Genomic DNA, 22,419 nt, shown 5'->3' on the forward strand with positions numbered 1-22,419 from the left:
GTGCCCTACAAAACCCCCCTGGTCTGCCCTCCGAAGACGCGGGTACTTACCTGCTGGCAGACCGGAACCGGGGCACCCCCTTCTCTCCATTGAAGCCTATGCGTTTTGGGCACCTCTTTGACCTCTGCACCTGACCGGCCCTGAGCTGCTGGTGTGGTAACTTTGGGTTTGCTCTGAACCCCCAACGGTGGGCTACCTTGGACCCAAACCTGAGACTTGTAAGTGATTTACTTACCTGACAAAAACTAACAAAAACTTACCTCCCCAGGAACTGTGAAAATTGCACTAAGTGTCCACTTTTAAAACAGCTTATTGTGTTTTATGTAAAAAGTATACATGCTAATGTAATGATTCAAAGTTCCTAAAGTACTTACCTGCAATACCTTTCAAATGAGATATTACATGTAGAATTTGAACCTGTGGTTCTTAAAATAAACTAAGAAAAGATATGTTCGATGGCATCTGTCGCTGTAGATACGCATGTTTTGCATAGCTCGCCATCTGGTGTTGGGCCGGAGTGTTACAAGTTGTTTTTCTTCGAAGAAGTCTTTCGAGTCATGGGACCGAGTGACTCCTCCTTTTGTCTCCATTGCGCATGGGCGTCGACTCCATCTTCGATTGTTTTTTTTCCGCCATCGGGTTCGGACGTGTTCCTGTCGCTCCGAGTTTCGGAACGGAAAGATAGCTAATTTCGGAAGATTTTCGTCAGTATTGTTGCGTTCGGGATCGGCGTAGTTAGATTCAACACCGCATCGAAGATCGAAGAGCTCCGGTGCCCTTCGGGGTAGTTTTTCGATCCCCCGTCGGGGCCTGGTCGGCCCGACCGCGTGCAGAAGAACGCCGATGGAACGGACCCTGTTCCGTTTCTGTCCCAAATGCCACAATAAATACCCCTATACAGACCAACACTTGGTCTGTAACCTGTGCCTGTCACCTGAGCACAGTGAAGACACTTGCGAGGCCTGTCGTGCGTTCCGGTCCCGAAAAACACTCCGAGACCGTCGAGCCAGAAGACTTCAGATGGCGTCCGCGCCGACAGCCCACTGGGAGTTCGAGGAACAAGAAGAGGAGGGAACCTTTTCGATCCAAGAATCGGACTCCGAAGGATTCGACGATACACAAACCGTGAGTAAGACGTCGAAAGCCACTCAGAAGAAGATTTACAAGGCCCAGGGGACGCCACTGCCACCAGGCCATGGCTCGACCCATAAATTCGGTGACCGACCGTCGGCACCGAAAAAGGCCCAAACAGTGCCGAGATCGTCCGACTCCGGTCGAGACACAGGCACGCAGCCTTCTCGGGACCGAGAAAGTGCTGGAGACAAGCATCGACACTGAGATACCGGTGTAGACACGGCTCGACGCCGAGACAGCGGCACCGAAGAAGATAGACGCTGAGAGGTTTCGGCCCCGAAAAAGAAAAAAGTCACCTCGGAGCCGAAAAAAGATGCAGACATGGTTTCGGTGCCAAAACAAACTGCAACCGACCCAGTTTCAGGCTCTTATACAGAAGAGCACTCGCTAACCTCCCAAATGCAAAAGCATAGGTTTGAGGAAGAGCTACACTCAACTGATGTAGACCATACGCAAAAGCGTATTTTCATACAGCAGGGGACAAGAAAAATAAGCACCCTTCCCCCTATTAGAAGAAAGAGAAGATTGGAGTTCCAAACTGAACAGACACCACAAACAAAAGTGGTGAAAAAAGTTACCCCACCACCCTCTCCTCCACCTGTGATTAACGTCTCACCAGCACAAACTCCATCACATTCCCCAGCTCACACCACCATGAGCCAGGGTGACCAAGATCAAGACGCATGGGACTTATACTACGCCCCAGTGTCAGATAACAGTCCGGAGGCATACCCTACGAAGCCATCTCCACCAGAGGACAGCACTGCGTATTCTCAAGTGGTGGCTAGAGCAGCACAATTTCACAACGTAAGCCTCCACTCAGAACAGGTCGAGGATGACTTTTTATTCAACACACTCTCCTCCACCCACAGCTCCTACCAAAGCCTGCCTATGCTCCCTGGTATGCTCCGGCACGCAAAAGAAATCTTTAAGGAGCCGGTCAAAAGTAGGGCAATCACACCAAGAGTGGAAAAAAAGTATAAGGCGCCTCCTACAGACCCGGCTTTCATCACTACACAGCTGCCACCAGACTCTGTCGTTGTAGGAGCAGCTAGGAAAAGGGCCAACTCCCACACATCTGGAGATGCACCACCCCCAGATAAAGAAAGCCGCAAGTTCGATGCAGCTGGTAAGAGAGTCGCAGCACAAGCTGCAAACCAGTGGCGCATCGCTAACTCCCAGGCACTACTTGCGCGCTATGACAGAGCCCATTGGGATGAGATGCAACATCTCATTGACCATCTGCCCAAGGACCTACAAAATAGGGCAAAACAAGTGGTTGAGGAGGGACAGACCATTTCCAACAACCAAATCCGCTCCTCCATGGACGCTGCAGATACAGCTGCACGGACAATTAATACATCTGTAACTATCAGAAGGCATGCATGGCTCCGAACGTCTGGATTTAAACCAGAGATTCAGCAAGCAGTTCTCAATATGCCTTTTAACGAAAAAGAACTGTTCGGTCCAGAAGTGGACGCAGCGATTGAGAAGCTCAAAAAAGACACGGACACTGCTAAAGCCATGGGCGCACTCTACTCCCCGCAGAGCAGAGGGAATTACAGCACATTCCGTAAAACGCCCTTTCGAGGGGGGTTTCGGGGTCAGAGCACACAAGCCAGCACCTCACAAGCAACACCGTCCAGTTACCAGGGACAGTACAGAGGAGGTTTTCGGGGACAATATAGAGGAGGGCAATTCCCTAGGAATAGAGGAAAATTTCAAAGCCCCAAAACCCCTACTACTAAGCAGTGACTCACATGTCACTCACCCCCTCCACACAACACCAGTGGGGGGAAGAATAAGTCATTATTACAAAGCATGGGAGGAAATCACTACAGACACTTGGGTTCTAGCAATTATCCAACATGGTTATTGCATAGAATTTCTACAATTCCCTCCAAACATACCACCAAAAGCACAGAATTTGACAAAACATCATTCCAATCTCCTGGAGATAGAAGTGCAGGCACTATTGCAAAAGAATGCAATCGAATTAGTGCCAAACACACAAATAAACACAGGGGTTTACTCACTGTACTTTCTGATACCAAAGAAGGACAAAACGCTGAGACCAATCCTAGACCTCAGAATAGTGAACACATTCATCAAATAAGACCATTTTCACATGGTCACACTACAAGAAGTATTGCCATTGCTAAAACTACACGACTACATGGCAACTTTAGACCTCAAGGATGCTTATTTCCATATACCAATACACCCAACGCACAGGAAATACCTAAGGTTTGTATTCAAAGGAATACATTACCAATTCAAGGTACTGCCTTTCGGATTAACAACCGCACCAAGAGTCTTTACCAAATGTCTAGCGGTAGTCGCTGCACACATCAGAAGGCAGCAAATACAAGTGTTCCCATATCTAGACGACTGGCTAATCAAGGCCCATTCGTTAATAGAGTGCTCAAATCACACAAATCAGATCATACAAACCCTCTTCAAACTAGGGTTCACCGTCAACTTCACAAAATCCAACATTCTGCCGTGCAAGGTACAACAATACCTAGGAGCCATAATAGACACAACAAAAGGAGTAGCCACTCCAAGTCCCCAAAGAATTCAAAATTTCAACACCATCATACAACGCATGTATCCAACACAAAAGATACAAGCAAAGATGGTATTACAACTCCTAGGCATGATGTCTTCATGCATAGCCATTGTCCCAAACGCAAGACTGCACATGAGGCCCTTACAACAGTGCCTAGCATCACAGTGGTCTCAAGCACAGGGTCATCTTCTAGATCTGGTGTTAATAGACCGCCAAACTTACCTCTCGCTTCTGTGGTGGAACAACATAAATTTAAACAAAGGGCGGCCTTTCCAAGACCCAGTGCCACAATACGTAATAACAGATGCTTCCATGACAGGGTGGGGAGCACACCTCGATCACCACAGCATACAAGGACAATGGAACGTACATCAAACAAGACTGCATATAAATCACCTAGAACTTCTAGCAGTTTTTCAAGCACTAAAAGCTTTCCAACCAATAATAGTTCACAAATACATTCTCGTCAAGACAGACAACATGACAACAATGTATTATCTAAACAAGCAAGGGGGGACGCACTCCACGCAGTTAAGCCTGCTAGCACAATAAATTTGGCGTTGGGCAATTCACAACCAAATTCGCCTAATAGCACAATTTATACCAGGGATCCAAAATCAACTCGCAGACAATCTCTCTCGAGATCACCAACAGGTCCACGAATGGGAAATTCACCCCCAAATTCTGAACACCTATTTCAAACTCTGGGGAACACCTCAAATAGACTTGTTTGCGACGAAGGAGAATGCAAAATGCCAAAACTTCGCATCCAGATACCCACACAAACAGTCCCAAGGCAATGCCCTATGGATGAACTGGTCAGGGATATTTGCTTACGCTTTTCCTCCTCTCCCTCTCCTTCCTTACCTGGTAAACAAACTCAGTCAAAACAAACTCAAACTCATATTAATAGCACCAACTTGGGCAAGGCAACCCTGGTACACAACGCTGCTAGACCTATCAGTAGTACCCCACATCAAATTGCCCAACAGGCCAGATCTGTTGACACAACACCACCAAAAGATCAGACACCCAGATCCAGCATCGCTGAATCTAGCAATCTGGCTCCTGAAATCCTAGAATTCGGGCACTTACAACTTACCCAAGAATGTATGGAAGTCATAAAGCAAGCCAGAAGGCCATCCACCAGGCACTGCTATGCAAGTAAATGGAAGAGGTTTGTTTGCTACTGACATATTAATCAAATACAACCATTACACACAACTCCAGAACATGTAGTGGGTTACTTGCTTCACTTACAAAAATCTAACCTGGCTTGCTCTTCCATTAAAATACACCTTGCAGCAATATCTGCATACCTGCAGACTACCTATTCAACTTCCCTATATAAGATACCAGTCATTAAAGCATTCATGGAGGGCCTTAGGAGAATTATACCACCAAGAACACCACCTGTTCCTTCATGGAACCTAAATGTTGTCCTAACTAGACTTATGGGTCCACCTTTTGAACCCATGCACTCCTGCGAAATACAGTTCCTAACCTGGAAGGTTGCATTTCTCATCGCCATTACTTCCCTAAGAAGAGTAAGCGAGATTCAGGCGTTTACAATACAAGAACCTTTTATACAACTACACAAGAATAAGGTCGTCCTAAGGACTAATCCTAAATTTTTGCCAAAGGTTATTTCACCGTTCCATCTAAATCAAACAGTGGAACTTCCAGTGTTCTTTCCACAGCCAGATACCGTAGCTGAAAGGGCACTACATACATTAGATGTCAAAAGAGCATTGATGTATTACATTGACAGAACAAAGAACATCAGAAAGACTAAACAACTATTTATTGCATTTCAAAAACCTCATGCAGGAAACCCAATATCAAAACAAGGTATAGCCAGATGGATAGTTAAATGCATCCAAATCTGCTACCTTAAAGCTAAACGACAGCTGCCCATTACACCAAGGGCACACTCAACCAGAAAGAAAGGTGCTACCATGGCCTTTCTAGGAAACATCCCAATGCAAGAAATATGTAAGGCAGCCACATGGTCTACGCCTCACACATTCACCAAGCACTACTGTGTAGACGTGTTATCCGCACAACAAGCCACAGTAGGTCAAGCCGTATTAAGAACATTATTTCAGACTACTTCCACTCCTACAGGCTGATCCACCGCTTTTGGGGAGATAACTGCTTACTAGTCTATGCACAACATGCGTATCTACAGCGACAGATGCCATCGAACTGAAAATGTCACTTACCCAGTGTACATCTGTTTGTGGCATCAGTCGCTGTAGATTCGCATGTGCCCACCCACCTCCCCGGGAGCCTGTAGCAGTTTGGAAGTTACCTTCAACTATTTGTATATGTATCATCTCAACCTTAAATAGGTACATACTTAGTCACTCCATTGCATGGGCACTATTACTACAATTCAACTCCTACCTCACCCTCTGCGGGGAAAAACAATCGAAGATGGAGTCGACGCCCATGCGCAATGGAGACAAAAGGAGGAGTCACTCGGTCCCGTGACTCGAAAGACTTCTTCGAAGAAAAACAACTTGTAACACTCCGGCCCAACACCAGATGGCGAGCTATGCAAAACATGCGAATCTACAGCGACTGATGCCACGAACAGATGTACACTGGGTAAGTGACATTTTCATTTTCTATAACAAAACCTATTGGCTGGATTTGTCTCTGAGTGTGTGTTCCTCATTTATTGCCTGTGTGTATGTACAACAAATGCTTAACACTACTCCTTTGATAAGCCTACTGCTCGACCACACTACCACAAAATAGAGCATTAGTATTATCTCTTTTTGCCACTATCTTACCTCTAAGGGGAACCCTTGGACTCTGTGCATACTATTCCTTACTTTGAAATAGTGCATACAGAGCCAACTTCCTACAAAGGTACAGTGGGGTCATTCTACACCGAATGAGTACCCTCTCTCTCCGTTTGGACCTGGAACATTTTGCAACACATTTTCATCATATCCATCATTTTGTTTGGGTCCGGGCGACACCTGACTTTTTAAGGGGTCAATCGTTCCACTGTTTCTTGAATTTTCTGCTTTTCCATTTACATGTATATATTTCTCTTTTGACAAAATCCTTCAATCTGTTTATTTTCTTACTGTATTTATTCTGACTTGTGTAACTGAGAACCAGCAAGTGAGGCTGTTTGTATTGAGCTGAATCCTATTTTCATAACTTGTCTGGCTTGTGATATTTTTAGGAAAAACAAATAGTTCCTTTTTGGACTCTCACTAAATTGCAGGTTGTGATGAATTAAGCATCGGACAGTGGGACATACCTCACAACAAGATGAGAGTCTAAAAAATACTAACGCTTCGCCGGCTCGATTTCAAGTCATGTACTTCCTTTATTATTTTTGCCTGAAATAAGTGGTCTTTAGTGATTTTCATGGTTTGTGGATCCATAAACTTGATTTTCTTTCATTGCTTCCTTTTTTAGAGGCCATGCTTATGCATGTCACCAGAAAGTGGATGAAATCAAAGGGCACAACCCTCCACCTTCGCCCTGGAGAGATCGGCCTGTTGAAGAGTCTCTCTTGCTTTTTGAGGTAAGTGTGAAGCCTGTGGCCAGTGCCTGTGTAAGACCGCCAGGGATGGTACCACCTCGCTACCACCTTCCACTGATACAAGGATGCTTGCACTCGGTGAGCCCCAAACCATTCCCGCACAATTCCTCATAGTGACTAATGTGTTTACGACTCACAGTTGCATAAAATACATTGTGTAAAACTTCCACTGCGCCAGTTGTGCACTTGGCAACAGTAAAGCAAGATTGCATTAAACCCAGTGGTGGTCTTTTCTTTTGGGCACGGTATAGTGCCATCCTATGAGTAGCAACAGGGTTTGTGGAGTGGGGGACGCTAATCGGGTGCTTGGGCCAGGGCCAGGGCCACTGGAATTATGCAGCAGCAGCATTAGAGAAACAAATTATGCAGCAGTGCTAACTAAATTATATTTGGAAGAAAAGGCAAATTATGCAGAATAATGTGGCCAATTATATGATGGAATTATTTCACTCCTATTTGAATAAATTTTAAGTTTGTCTGGGCAGAGGTTTGCCCTCCTGAGTACCATTTTAAATGGGAATAATGCAATCGGCAACTGAAGAATTACCAGTTAACCTTTCAATGTGTCTGCCACGGCACCGTGTGTGGTGCAGTGTGTCTGCCACAACCCCGTGTGTGGTGCAGTGTGTCTGCCACAACCCCGTGTGTGGTGCAGTGTGTCTGCCAGGGCACCGTGTGTGGTGCTTATACTTCAGAAACTTTTGAAACCTTTGAGGTAAAACATTTTTCTGTTCTTCTGCAAATAATGGGGTAGATAATGGATTTTGTTCTAAGTGCATAAACTTCATAATTACGCGGAATGTCTTGTGGCTGCGGAATCACATAATTCCAGTGGCCCTGACTTGGAGTCGGAAGCGGTGGAGATTTATCAAGGTAGGCTGAGGGGGCATCGCGCGTTGGTCAGACTAGGCGCACAAACTTGTGCATGTTTGGAGTTGAGGGTGGCTCATCTGCCTACTATTTAAGGAAGTATCTGCAAAAGTGGTGTGAGGGGAGGACATAGGATGGGGTCATGACCTTAGCAGCAGGCACCAGTCCTTCCCTGAACGCACTCGTGCACAGTATGTGAAGCCAAATAGAATGTTTCAAAAATGGGCCTGGTCTTCAAAGGAAGACTGGAGTAACCAGTCTCCAATCCCTCAAGGAATCCTCTCATGCAAATGTAGAAAACATGGGGTGCCCCCAGTGCTGACTAGTACCAACTTTCAATCTCTGCTAAAGAAGAGGATTGTAAACTCTGCTGTCTGTGTCTGAAAAAGTCCAGCTTTTTCCAGGAAGTAGCCTGTGTCCTCTTGAGTATGTAGTTATTACAACACTCCCTTGCTCAGGGAGGGGGCAATTTGCATGCAAGGTTACAGTTGTCTTTCATTTGTGCTACAATGTCTGCTTTAGGGAATGAAAAAAGGCAAGTTTGCAGAGGGCGAGGTCACGCTGAGGATGAAACTGGTGATGGAAGATGGGAAGATGGATCCAGTGGCATACCGTATCAAGTACACGCCTCACCACAGAACTGGAGACCAGTGGTATGTCTGGAACCTTTGCTCGTGAATTCAGGCCGTGGGCACTAGGCGGGCACCAAAGTTCAGCCGCTTCCTAGGTTTAACCTCATCCAAAACTGAGCTATTCGCCTGAATCCTTTTGTCTACCTGTGGGAGATGACTCCTGAGAACTAGAGTTCTTCAAATGCTGATTCCAGATGAAAACACGTAGTTGAGAAATGTGTATTTTAAACACTAAAATGAAATAGTTGTTTTGTTCTTGTTTGGTGTAGAAATTGAGAGAGCTAGAACACACCTGAGTTATTGCTTTTGTGAAGCATTTAAGGCTTGGAATTTAGTTACAAAATTACATTTTCAGCTAGTAACTTGTCCAAGCTTTTCATTACTTGGCAAAATTCTTAATATTCTGTTTCTGATCTTAAATAGCAATGTGTTTAGTAAATTAAGATGTATTAAATTATTCCAAGGCCTGGAAAATGTATGCGAATGTAAATACAAAAGTGCAAAAGCTCCGGAAAGCAATTTTTTTCTCTTTTGTCATCAAGCCGTTGCCAGTTGTACTTAGAATTATGTCTGATCAGCCACTCCCACGCCGCTTACGCAGGGTGTACCTTTGCTTCATTTGCGGACAACTGAAAGGGAAATTATCATTGGCATCAGGTGCATTTGTGAAGTTTATCACAAACTCCGTCCTGGAGTTGTCAGAACATGAATCCAGTTTGTGTTTTTTTTTTTTTCCTTCAGTGTGAAGTAGTTGACACAATCTATTTTTCACTCCACGTTGTGAATTCTGTCTTCTGTAATGTTTGCCAATGAAGTTCACCTAATGACTGTCAACGGTGGTAGATCTTCCCACCAGTTGTTCTACTCTGTGCCAGGGCTACCAGTTTATTTTACAGGTTGGCATGCATGCCTAAAACCCCTCTGCTGACTTCTTCGTGGCTGCAGAGACGAGAAAGGATGCCAGAATAAAGCAGCGAGACCTCTACAGTGTATTGACCCTTAGGTTTCTGTGCTATTGCAGCTTTCGCACAGACCGACCCTTTGCTTGGGTCACCTCACGTCCTATTAAGTGCATTGTAGTTTGGCATCTCCTATTGAAACTGCCCCAGAGCCACAATGACCAGAGGGCGATGGAGTCCAATAATGCTCCCTAAGAAGAGTAGAGTGGGACAAGTCAGTATGGCAACATAATACTTGGTGCCAAAATGGCTCACCCCTTCAGAATGTTATCACAATGTGCTAGGCAAGGCCACATTAAGGAAAAAATGATGGTGGCGGGCGACTAAGTCTCCCTACTCCTAAAATCAAGCTATTTGTACTCCACTAAAATGACACAAAAAAACCTCAGGTTCTAGTGAGAAATAGATATTTAGTTGGCTTAGAAGTTATTTTGGCTTCCCGCCTCAGCATTTGTTCCGGCAGCAATGTTCTCTAAGTTAGTGAACCTAGTTAGTCCAGACTAAATCTGCTGTCAGCAGACTTTGTAAACACTTTCCAAAACTCTTATCAAATGTTATCATAGCTATTGGTAAGTTGGCAAACTGCTTGTAATGGCCCATGGATGAGTGACCGGTACAGATCTTTATTCCGCTAAAAAAAAATGACTTCACATTTCGCTGTAACAGGTGCGAATGGTTGTCGTGAATGAACTTATCAAAGGGAACAACTTGTTTTACTGCACAGAAGGCTACATGCTATGGAATAAAATTAATTGATTTGATAGAAATACAGGCTGACTGCTCTCTTTTGCAGATAAGACAAAATTGGCTCATTTGGTAGGTATTTTAAAAAATATATATATATTGACTCGATAAAAATAAGAGAACACAAAGTAGTAATGTTTGTGAGATGCAAAAAAATACTGAGGGCTGGTAAGAGACACAAAGTAACCAGTAGAAATCCAGGTCCTGCAAACATAATTTAGAGTGTGTGTGTGGTTTTCATTCATTAATCAAACACAAAATTGATCCATTGTCTAAGACGTGAATATTAAGTTGTCTTTGAAAAGAAAGTTCAACGAAAACTACATGTTTGGGGCATGCTCTTCCTAGCTCTTGATAATCTCAACAGTTCTCGCCCTAGCACTTAATTATCTCAAATTTGAACATTCCTTTCAATAATATTTTCAGTTGTATTGAGGGAGAAGCCATCAGTGCAGCCAGCTTTCCAGAGTTCATCAGCTTTTCAAGGATTTGTTGTTCATCTCCATCAGAAAAATAAGACCCCCAAATGCAAAAAACAAATGTTAATACGTTCTTCTCTTCATTTACAAAGCAAGATACTCACTCAATACTGACTCCTGTTTGACCGAATAAGAGACCTCTGTCTGAGGAGATAAAGGGAGACAAACCTTGGAAGGAAAGTGAAATGGCTCCCTCAGAAGGGCTAGGAAAAGGCAATGACCAGGGCTGTGGTAAAGAGTTGCAGTGGCACACGTCTGTAGCCACCACGGGGGCAGTGACACGGGGCACTGACCTGGGCAAGGACAGTGTTACGTGGCAGAGGGCCGACTGATTTTAATATTTGGTTAAAATGCCTTTTATTTCCTTTTTAGGTGCATATATCCCACTTACGACTACACACACTGTCTATGTGACTCCATTGAACACATCACCCACTCTTTGTGCACCAAAGAGTTCCAGGCCAGGTAAGAGTGATTGGAAGGGAAGAAATACCTCAAAAGTCTTGGGTAGCTCAAATTTGCTGTTATGTAGCCTTCTGCTATAATGCTTTCTTGAGGAACTGGCAAGAGATGGTTCGTGCCACCTTGGTGCCCTGTAGCAAAGGTGAATATTCAGTGTATCTGCAGGCAACTGTCTGACTTTATTCACACCAAGCTTAGAGACTGTTTAACTAAACACAAGCTAGTGTTGGATGTAAAACAAAAGCTAGTTGGATGATATTGGTCTGCAATCCACTTAAAGTCCACAACAAATGATCATGCAGAGAAAGGTTTATTTGTGGCATATATTTTTCCACGAAATATATAATCTGAACCAACTGGTGGTGAATGATCCCATGGCCATTTCTCAGAACCTTTTTTTTTTTTTTTTTTTTCTTTTTCTTTTTTGAGCCACCAGCATCAGTAAGCCAGTCTTGGGTGCTAGACTGCTTCTCATTGTCTGAGTATAAGCCTGTGTAAGGGTATAGTTTGGGAAGAAATGTTTGGGTTGGATTTGTTTACTATATACCAACCCAGTGTCCAGACTAAGAACCAGCACCATGAACCCAGCACTAGACAGGGATGCCACCTTTGACCCATGTTCACCTTGGCACTGCCAGTAGCACTCAGGAATAGTTTATGCTGATAGTGTTTCGCTGGAGTGGAACACATGGTATCTTACGTATTCAGGTGACACCCTGCTCTGTCTGACGTCAGCGCTAGGTGGTCACACTGATCCTGTCAGAGTTTGACCAGTTTATGAGTGGGTTAGGTATTCATTGGCTTATGTTGGTGAACATTGCTTTGGGTGTATTCCCCACAGGTCCGAAGCCTTCTCAGACCCTTAAACTTCTCCTGTCCATGGGTGGGAGTAGAGAGCTGGTCGCTGTAATACAAAAAGCATTAAAAACGAACAAAAAAGTTTGGAGGAAAGATACCATAAGAGTGCAGCAACAGTGAGAAGAAGACATTCAAACACATAACATGGATACCGAATGGTTTAAACTAAAGCCTGCGCTCAAGTGAAGGAGATTTTAAGTAATGCTTGATTCAAGTGAATACACTTCAATATATCTCATTATACAAATCTTGACCCTGCCAAACTGCGTAGAACTTACCCAGAAGAATCTGTTGCATGACCGCGGTGTGGGCCACCCTCCCTCCCCGTTGGGTCCTTTTTCCACATGACCTGGTCCTGTAGGAAAGCTACAAGTTTCTAGGAGTGTATTGTACAATAGTTACGCAGTGTTACTTTCTTACCATTGGAATGTATGCCAACACAATATTTGAGTATGATCCCAAAGGGAAAGACAGCACAAGTTTGCATGATTAGGTCTGGTATTGGCTGAACCCTGCATAACTCTACATTGGATACAGAAGGGACCTCCACAAAAGGGGGAATGGGTGCAGGATATTGTGGGGCAGGCAATGGCAGAGGAGATGGGTCTGAAGGCAGTTAGTAGAGATCTAAAAGCAACATCAGATATCCTAATATGGGGAATTATGGTGACTGACCTGCCACAGTGGATGATAATGTTGCCACCTGAATGCTCGTAGTAACTTTAGTGACACTACTGCCTGAAAGTTGGACAGCCTGAGGGATGTGGCTGGGGTTGAGGTGCTCTTGAGGAAGAAATATTTATCTAGTAAGTATTTCCCTGCCTCACCAACCCCCTCGCTGGAGAATTTGGCTAAAAGATTGCATAAAGTGAAATGTGTGGCCGCAATTGAGAGATGAGGTTTATGTGTTCACTGTATTAGTTTGGTCCTAGTTGGTATGAATGTATGAAAAAATTCCAAACTAAAGATGTAAAAAAAAAAAAACAGCTCCTCACTGAAGTTTCTCTCCTTACCGGCAGGCGCTCGTCTTACTTCTGGCTCTGTAATGCGTTGGACGTATACTGCCCTGTGCAGTGGGAGTACGGCCGCCTCAATCTCACGTACACCGTCGTGTCCAAGAGGAAGATCATCAAACTAGTGGAGACTGGCGCCGTTAGGTGAGCTGCACACTAGCCTGCTATGCACAAAAGTGACTGTGGAGCCCTCCTAAAGAAACTTCTGCCTTATTCCTGGAGTTCTCCGTTGTAGGGCATTCCATCTGTAAAACAAGAAAGTCCCCAGAGGAAACGACCATCAATCGACACACTTCAGTTCAATAAAATAAAATAGTTCAATAACTATTCACCAATGCACCACCTTAACTCTACTATGTCACCTAATCACTCGCTCCAATGATTAGTCTTGGATAAATGAATCAGTAAAATTATTTGATTTAATTAAATAATCCCATAAAACTACAAGGTTCCTCGAATTTACAAAATCAAATTCCCCATAATAAATAAAAACAGAGAAATGTTAAATAAAAACCCAACATATAAAAAACACCATCACACGGGAGAAACAAAGACAGAGCATCCGTTTTCATCTATTCTCTTCCAGCCGTCCCAATTTTGGTATATACAGGCCAGTCGATTCTTGTACACAATCCCTATTCGAAATTATGCCCGTTCCAATCGGTCCAGCAGTCCAGTTAGCATCAACGCGTTTCGGTGGTCATATAGAAATTCTTCCACCACCTTCTTCAGGACAAATGAATATACTCCCAACGTATACTGTTCAGGTCTGCATCCAACATAAATCCGACAGATCACTGCTGACAAAACATCACAAGACCACCTACTTATTCAAGCCTTCCCTTTTACTCAGCATTATTGGAACGGGCATAATTTCGATTGTTCACAAGAATCGATTGGCCTGTATATACCAATATTGGGACAGCTGGAAGACAATAGATGAAAACGGATGCTCTGTCTTTTTGTTTCTCTCGTGTTATGTTGTTTTTTATATGTTGGGTTTTTATTTAACATTTCTGTTTTTATTTATTATGGGGAATTTGATTTTGTAAATTCGAGGGACCTTGTAGTTTTATGGGATTATTTAATTAAATCAAATAATTTTACTGATTCCTTTATCTGAGACTAATCATTGAAGCGAGTGATTGGGTGACATAGTACAGTTAAGGTGGTGTATTGGTGAATAGTTATTGAACTGAAAGGGTGTGTTGATTGTTGTTTCCTCTGGGGACTTTCTTGTTTATCTGTGTCACGGTACCCTGTCCCCTTGGGGTGGCTAGGAGGGCCCCCTCTCAGTTTTCGGGCATTCCATCTGTGTCATAAATGAGTCTGTTTTTCTCATGGTTTGAACCCCAATCATGGCATGTTATGCAGAATATGCAGGTTGGGGAGGACGCCGTGAGCGGAGCACGGGCAAGAAGCTTCACAAGCTGCACTGGTAATTGGCCTGCCTCTTCTCCGCCTCCTGTGGGGCACTAGCATTCCCCATCAAAGGAAATAACAGCTCACTTCCAGACTAAATAAGTCATTGAACGTACATCCTTAATCCTATCGGGGATTGTCCTGTCTGGTACCATCGGGGATCTGACACATTACGGTACTGAAGAAAGCTGACGACCTATCCAGGCGCAAGTAGGCTGAAACGTGTCGGCCATATTGATAGATGTGAAGGGGAGATATATATATTTCACCCCCAACACATCTCACTGTTTTTTAATCTTAACCCCCTCCCCCTGCTTTTAATGAAGAGCTCACCCCGGTGTAGGTGGTAATTTTACTTCACTGCACTCTTTCACAGATCCCATCATGTCTCTACACTTAGACTCTTCCTCCTGGTGAAGGTAAGTGTAGGAAGTTGGCTCTGTATGTGCTATTTCAAAGTAAGGAATAGCATGCACAGAGTCCAAGGGTTCCCCTTAGAGGTAAGATAGTGGCAAAAAGAGATAATACTAATGCTCTATTTTGTGGTAGTGTGGTCGAGCAGTAGGCTTATCAAAGGAGTAGTGTTAAGCATTTGTTGTACATACACACAGGCAATAAATGAGGAACACACACTGAGACAAATCCAGGCCAATAGGTTTTGTTATAGAAAAATATATTTTCTTAGTTTATTTTAAGAACCACAGGTTCAAATTTTACATGTAATATCTCATTTGAAAGGTATTGCAGGTAAGTATTTTAGGAACTTTGAATCGTTTCATTAGCATATATACTTTTCACATAAAACACAATAAGCTGTTTTAAAAGTGGACACTTAGTGCAATTTTCACAGTTCCTGGGGGAGGTAAAGTAATGTTAGTTTTCACAGGTAAGTAAGTCACTTACAGGTTTCAGTTTTTGGTCCAAGGTAGCCCACCGTTGGGGGTTCAGAGCAACCCCAAAGTTACCACACCAGCAGCTCAGGGCCGGTCCGGTGCAGAGGTCAACGAGGTGCCCAAAACGCATAGGCTTCAATGGAGAGAAGGGGGTGCCCCGGTTCCGGTCTGCCAGCAGGTAAGTACCCGCGTCTTCGGAGGGCAGACCAGGGGGGTTTTGTAGGGCACCGGGGGGGACACAAGTCAGCACAAAAAGTACACCCTCAGCAGCGCGGGGGCGGCCGGGTGCAGTGTGCCAACACGCGTCGGGTTTTCAATGAGCGATCAAGGGATCTTTTCAGCGTCGCAGGCAGGCAAGGGGGGGGGCTCCTCGGGGTAGCCACCACCTGGGCAAGGGAGAGGGCCTCCTGGGGGTCACTCCTGCACAGGAGTTCCGTTCCTTTAGGTGCTGGGGGCTGCGGGTGCAGGGTCTTTTCCAGCCGTCGGGAATTGGAGTTCAGGCAGTCGCGGTCAGGGGGAGACTCGGGATTCCCTCTGCAGGCGTCGCTGTGGGGGCTCAGGGGGGACAACTTTGGTTACTCACGGACTCGGAGTCGCCGGAGGGTCCTCCCTGAGGTGTTGGTTCTCCACCAGTCGAGTCGGGGTCGCCGGGTGCAGTGTTGCAAGTCTCACGCTTCTTGCGGGGAGTTGCAGGGGTCTTTAAAGCTGCTCCTTGAAACAAAGTTGCAGTTCTTTTGGAGCAGTGCCGCTGTCCTCGGGAGTTTCTTGGTCTCTTGGAAGTAGGGCAGTCCTCTGAGGATTCAGAGGTCGCTGGTCCTGGAGAAAGCGTCGCTGGAGCAGGGTTCTTTAGAAGGCAGGAGACAGGCCGGTAGGACTGGGGCCAAAGCAGTTGGTGTCTTCTTTCTTCTTCTGCAGGGGTTTTCAGCTCAGCAGTCTTCTTCTTCGGTAAGTTGCAGGAATCTAAATTCTTAGGTTCAGGGGAGCCCTTAAATACTAAATTTAAGGGCGTGTTTAGGTCTGGGGGGGTTAGTAGCCAATGGCTACTAGCCCTGAGGGTGGGTACACCCTCTTTGTGCCTCCTCCCAAGGGGAGGGGGGTCACATCCCTAATCCTATTGGGGAATCCTCCATCTGCAAGATGGAGGATTTCTAAAAGTTAGTCACTTCAGCTCAGGACACCTTAGGGGCTGTCCTGACTGGCCAGTGACTCCTCCTTGTTATTCTCATTATTTTCTCCGGCCTTGCCGCCAAAAGTGGGGGCCGGGGCCGGAGGGGGCGGGCAACTCCACTAGCTGGAGTGTCCTGCGGTGCTGGCACAAAGGGGTGAGCCTTTGAGGCTCACCGCCAGGTGTGACAGCTCCTGCCTGGGGGAGGTGTTAGCATCTCCACCCAGTGCAGGCTTTGTTACTGGCCTCAGAGTGACAAAGGCACTCTCCCCATGGGGCCAGCAACATGTCTCGGTTGTGGCAGGCTGCTGGAACTAGTCAGCCTACACAGATAGTCGGTTAAGGTTTCAGGGGACACCTCTAAGGTGCCCTCTGGGGTGTATTTTACAATAAAATGTACACTGGCATCAGTGTGCATTTATTGTGCTGAGAAGTTTGATACCAAACTTCCCAGTTTTCAGTGTAGCCATTATGGTGCTGTGGAGTTCGTGTAAAACAGACTCCCAGACCATATACTCTTATGGCTACCCTGCACTTACAATGTCTAAGGTTTGGCTTAGACACTGTAGGGGCACAGTACTCCTGTACTGGTGCCCTCACCTATGGTATAGTGCACCCTGCCTTAGGGCTGTAAGGCCTACTAGAGGGGTGACTTATCTATACTGCATAGGCAGTGTGAGGTTGGCATGGCACCCTGAGGGGAGTGCCATGTCGACTTACTCGTTTTGTTCTCACCAGCACACACAAGCTGGTAAGCAGTGTGTCTGTGCTGAGTGAGGGGTCCCCAGGGTGGCATAAGATATGCTGCAGCCCTTATAGACCTTCCCTGGCATCAGGGCCCTTGGTACCAGGGGTACCAGTTACAAGGGACTTACCTGGATGCCAGGGTGTGCCAATTGTGGAATCAAAAGTACAGGTTAGGGAAAGAACACTGGTGCTGGGGCCTGGTTAGCAGGCCTCAGCACACTTTCAATTCAAAACATAGCATCAGCAAAGGCAAAAAGTCAGGGGATAACCATGCCAAGGAGGCATTTCCTTACACAACCCCCCCCCCCCCCCCCCCCCCCCCCAAACGGAAGAGGATGAGACTAACCTTTCCCAAGAGAGTCTTCATTTTCTAAGTGGAAGAACCTGGAAAGGCCATCTGCATTGGCATGGGCAGTCCCAGGTCTGTGTTCCACTATAAAGTCCATTCCCTGTAGGGAGATGGACCACCTCAACAGTTTGGGATTTTCACCTTTCATTTGCATCAGCCATCTGAGAGGTCTGTGGTCAGTTTGAACTAGGAAGCGAGTACCAAAAAGGTATGCTCTCAGTTACTTCAGGGACCAAACCACAGCAAAGGCCTCCCTCTCAATGGCACTCCAACGCTGCTCCCTGGGGAGTAACCTCCTGCTAATGAAAGCAACAGGCTGGTCAAGGCCATCATCATTTGTTTGGGACAAAACTGCCCCTATCCCATGTTCAGAGGCATCTGTTTGCACAATGAACTGCTTGGAGTAATCTGGAGCTTTTAGAACTGGTGCTGTGCACATAGCTTGTTTCAGGGTGTCAAAGGCCTGTTGGCATTCTACAGTCCAGTTTACTTTCTTGGGCATTTTCTTGGAGGTGAGTTCTGTGAGGGCTGTCACAATGGATCCATATCCCTTCACAAACCTCCTGTAGTACCCAGTCAAGCCAAGGAATGCCCTGACTGGAGTCTGGGTTTTTGGAGCTGCCCAGTCCAGAATAGTCTGGATCTTAGGCTGGAGTGGCTGAACTTGGCCTCCACCTACAAGGTGTCCCAAGTAAACCACAGTTCCCTGCCCTATCTGGCATTTGGATGCCTTGATAGAGAGGCCTGCAGATTGCAGAGCCTTCAAAACCTTCTTCAGGTGGACCAGGTGATCCTGCCAGGTGGAGCTGAAGACAGCAATATCATCAAGATAAGCTGCACTAAAGGATTCCAACCCAGCAAGGACTTGATTCACCAACCTTTGGAAGGTGGCAGGGGCATTCTTTAACCCAAAGGGCATAACAGTGAACTGATAATGCCCATCAGGTGTGGAGAATGCTGTCTTTTCTTTTGCTCCAGGGGCCATTTTGATTTGCCAGTACCCTGCTGTTAAGTCAAAGGTACTTAAGAATTTGGCAGCCCCTAATTTGTCTATTAGCTCATCAGCTCTAGGAATGGGATGAGCATCTGTCTTGGTGACAGAGTTGAGACCTCTGTAGTCCACACAAAACCTCATCTCTCTCTTTCCTTCTTTGGTGTGAGGTTTGGGGACTAAGACCACTGGGCTAGCCTAGGGGCTGTCAGAGTACTCAATTACTCCCAATTCCAGCATCTTGTGGACTTCCACCTTGATGCTTTCCTTAACTTGGTCAGACTGTCTAAATATTTTGTTTTTGACAGGCATGCTGTCTCCTGTGTCCACATCATGGGTACACAGGTGTGTCTGACCAGGGGTTAGGGAAAAGAGTTCAGCAAACTGCTGCAGGACCTTCCTACAGTCAGACTGCTGTTGGCTAGAGAGGGTGTCTGAGTAGATCACTCCATCCACGGAGCCATCTTTAGGGTCTGATGAGAGGAGATCAGGGAGAGGTTCTGTAGGAAGTTGGCTCTGTATGTGCTATTTCAAAGTAAGGAATAGCATGCACAGAGTCCAAGGGTTCCCCTTAGAGGTAAAATAGTGGTAAAAAGAGATAATACTAATGCTCTATTTTGTGGTAGTGTGGTCGAGCAGTAGGCTTATCCAAGGAGTAGTGTTAAGCATTTGTTGTACATACACATAGACAATAAATGAGGTACACACACTCAGAGACAAATCCAGCCAATAGGTTTTTGTATAGAAAAATATCTTTTTCTTAGTTTATTTTAAGAACCACAGGTTCAAATTCTACATGTAATAGCTCATTCGAAAGGTATTGCAGGTAAGTACTTTAGGAACTTCAAATCATCAAAATTGCATGTATACTTTTCAAGTTATTGACAAATAGCTGTTTTAAAAGTGGACACTTAGTGCAATTTTCACAGTTCCTGGGGGAGGTAAGTTTTTGTTAGTTTCACCAGGTAAGTAAGACACTTACAGGGTTTAGTTCTTGGTCCAAGGTAGCCCACCGTTGGGGGTTCAGAGCAACCCCAAAGTCACCACACCAGCAGCTCAGGGCCGGTCCGGTGCAGAGTTCAAAGTGGTGCCCAAAACACATAGGCTAGAATGGAGAGAAGGGGGTGCCCCGGTTCCGGTCTGCTTGCAGGTAAGTACCCGCGTCTTCGGAGGGCAGACCAGGGGGGTTTTGTAGGGCACCGGGGGGGACACAAGTCCACACAGAAATTTCACCCTCAGCGGCGCGGGGGCGGCCGGGTGCAGTGTAGAAACAAGCGTCGGGTTCGCAATGTTAGTCTATGAGAGATCTCGGGATCTCTTCAGCGCTGCAGGCAGGCAAGGGGGGGGTTCCTCGGGGAAACCTCCACTTGGGCAAGGGAGAGGGACTCCTGGGGGTCACTTCTCCAGTGAAAGTCCGGTCCTTCAGGTCCTGGGGGCTGCGGGTGCAGGGTCTCTCCCAGGCGTCGGGACTTTAGGTTCAAAGAGTCGCGGTCAGGGGAAGCCTCGGGATTCCCTCTGCAGGCGGCGCTGTGGGGGCTCAGGGGGGACAGGTTTTGGTACTCACAGTATCAGAGTAGTCCTGGGGTCCCTCCTGAGGTGTCGGATCTCCACCAGTCGAGTCGGGGTCGCCGGGTGCAGTGTTGCAAGTCTCACGCTTCTTGCGGGGAGCTTGCAGGGTTCTTTAAAGCTGCTGGAAACAAAGTTGCAGCTTTTCTTGGAGCAGGTCCGCTGTCCTCGGGAGTTTCTTGTCTTTTCGAAGCAGGGGCAGTCCTCAGAGGATGTCGAGGTCGCTGGTCCCTTCGGAAGGCGTCGCTGGAGCAGGATCTTTGGAAGGCAGGAGACAGGCCGGTGAGTTTCTGGAGCCAAGGCAGTTGTCGTCTTCTGGTCTTCCGCTGCAGGGGTTTTCAGCTGGGCAGTCCTTCTTCTTGTTGCAGGAATCTAATTTTCTAGGGTTCAGGGTAGCCCTTAAATACTAAATTTAAGGGCGTGTTTAGGTCTGGGGGGTTAGTAGCCAATGGCTACTAGCCCTGAGGGTGGGTACACCCTCCTTGTGCCTCCTCCCAAGGGGAGGGGGTCACAATCCTAACCCTATTGGGGGAATCCTCCATCTGCAAGATGGAGGATTTCTAAAAGTTAGAGTCACCTCAGCTCAGGACACCTTAGGGGCTGTCCTGACTGGCCAGTGACTCCTCCTTGTTATTCTCATTATTTTCTCCGGCCTTGCCGCCAAAAGTGGGGCCTGGCCGGAGGGGGCGGGCAACTCCACTAGCTGGAGTGTCCTGCTGGGTTGGCACAAAGGAGGTGAGCCTTTGAGGCTCACCGCCAGGTGTGACAATTCCTGCCTGGGAGAGGTGTTAGCATCTCCACCCAGTGCAGGCTTTGTTACTGGCCTCAGAGTGACAAAGGCACTCTCCCCATGGGGCCAGCAACATGTCTCGGTTTGTGGCAGGCTGCTAGAACTAGTCAGCCTACACAGATAGTCGGTTAAGTTTCAGGGGGCACCTCTAAGGTGCCCTCTGTGGTGTATTTTACAATAAAATGTACACTGGCATCAGTGTGCATTTATTGTGCTGAGAAGTTTGATACCAAACTTCCCAGTTTTCAGTGTAGCCATTATGGTGCTGTGGAGTTCGTGTTTGACAGACTCCCAGACCATATACTCTTATGGCTACCCTGCACTTACAATGTCTAAGGTTTTGTTTAGACACTGTAGGGGTACCATGCTCATGCACTGGTACCCTCACCTATGGTATAGTGCACCCTGCCTTAGGGCTGTAAGGCCTGCTAGAGGGGTGTCTTACCTATACTGCATAGGCAGTGAGAGGCTGGCATGGCACCCTGAGGGGAGTGCCATGTCGACTTACTCGTTTTGTCCTCACTAGCACACACAAGCTGGCAAGCGGTGTGTCTGTGCTGAGTGAGAGGTCTCCAGGGTGGCATAAGACATGCTGCATCCCTTAGAGACCTTCCTTGGCATCAGGGCCCTTGGTACTAGAAGTACCAGTTACAAGGGACTTATCTGGATGCCAGGGTCTGCCAATTGTGGATACAAAAGTACAGGTTAGGGAAAGAACACTGGTGCTGGGGCCTGGTTAGCAGGCCTCAGCACACTTTCAATTGTAAACATAGCATCAGCAAAGGCAAAAAGTCAGGGGGCAACCATGCCAAGGAGGCATTTCCTTACACAACCCCCCCCCAAACGAAAGAGGATGAGACTAACCTTTCCCAAGAGAGTCTTCATTTTCTAAGTGGAAGAACCTGGAAAGGCCATCTGCATTGGCATGGGCAGTCCCAGGTCTGTGTTCCACTATAAAGTCCATTCCCTGTAGGGAGATGGACCACCTCAACAGTTTAGGATTTTCACCTTTCATTTGCATCAGCCATTTGAGAGGTCTGTGGTCGGTTTGAACTAGGAAGTGAGTCCCAAAGAGGTATGGTCTCAGCTTCTTCAGGGACCAAACCACAGCAAAGGCCTCCCTCTCAATGGCACTCCAACGCTGCTCCCTGGGGAGTAACCTCCTGCTAATGAAAGCAACAGGCTGGTCAAGGCCATCATCA

General features: G+C 46.4%; 1 protein-coding gene across 1 annotated transcript in view; it reads left to right on the top strand.

Moving 5' to 3' along the window:
- The window catches only part of QARS1 (glutaminyl-tRNA synthetase 1), a 343,605-nt gene that overhangs the window by 211,340 nt on the left and 109,846 nt on the right, over nt 1-22,419 (top strand). Inside the window, exons 13-16 of the mRNA XM_069206197.1 lie at nt 7,151-7,259; nt 8,670-8,800; nt 11,334-11,426; nt 13,301-13,438. Of these exons, the coding sequence (XP_069062298.1) occupies nt 7,151-7,259; nt 8,670-8,800; nt 11,334-11,426; nt 13,301-13,438 (471 nt within the window). The remainder of the gene's footprint in view (nt 1-7,150; nt 7,260-8,669; nt 8,801-11,333; nt 11,427-13,300; nt 13,439-22,419) is intronic.

The sequence above is a fragment of the Pleurodeles waltl genome, chromosome 9 (genome assembly GCF_031143425.1).
Source record: "Pleurodeles waltl isolate 20211129_DDA chromosome 9, aPleWal1.hap1.20221129, whole genome shotgun sequence".
Taxonomy (NCBI): Eukaryota; Metazoa; Chordata; class Amphibia; order Caudata; family Salamandridae; genus Pleurodeles; species Pleurodeles waltl.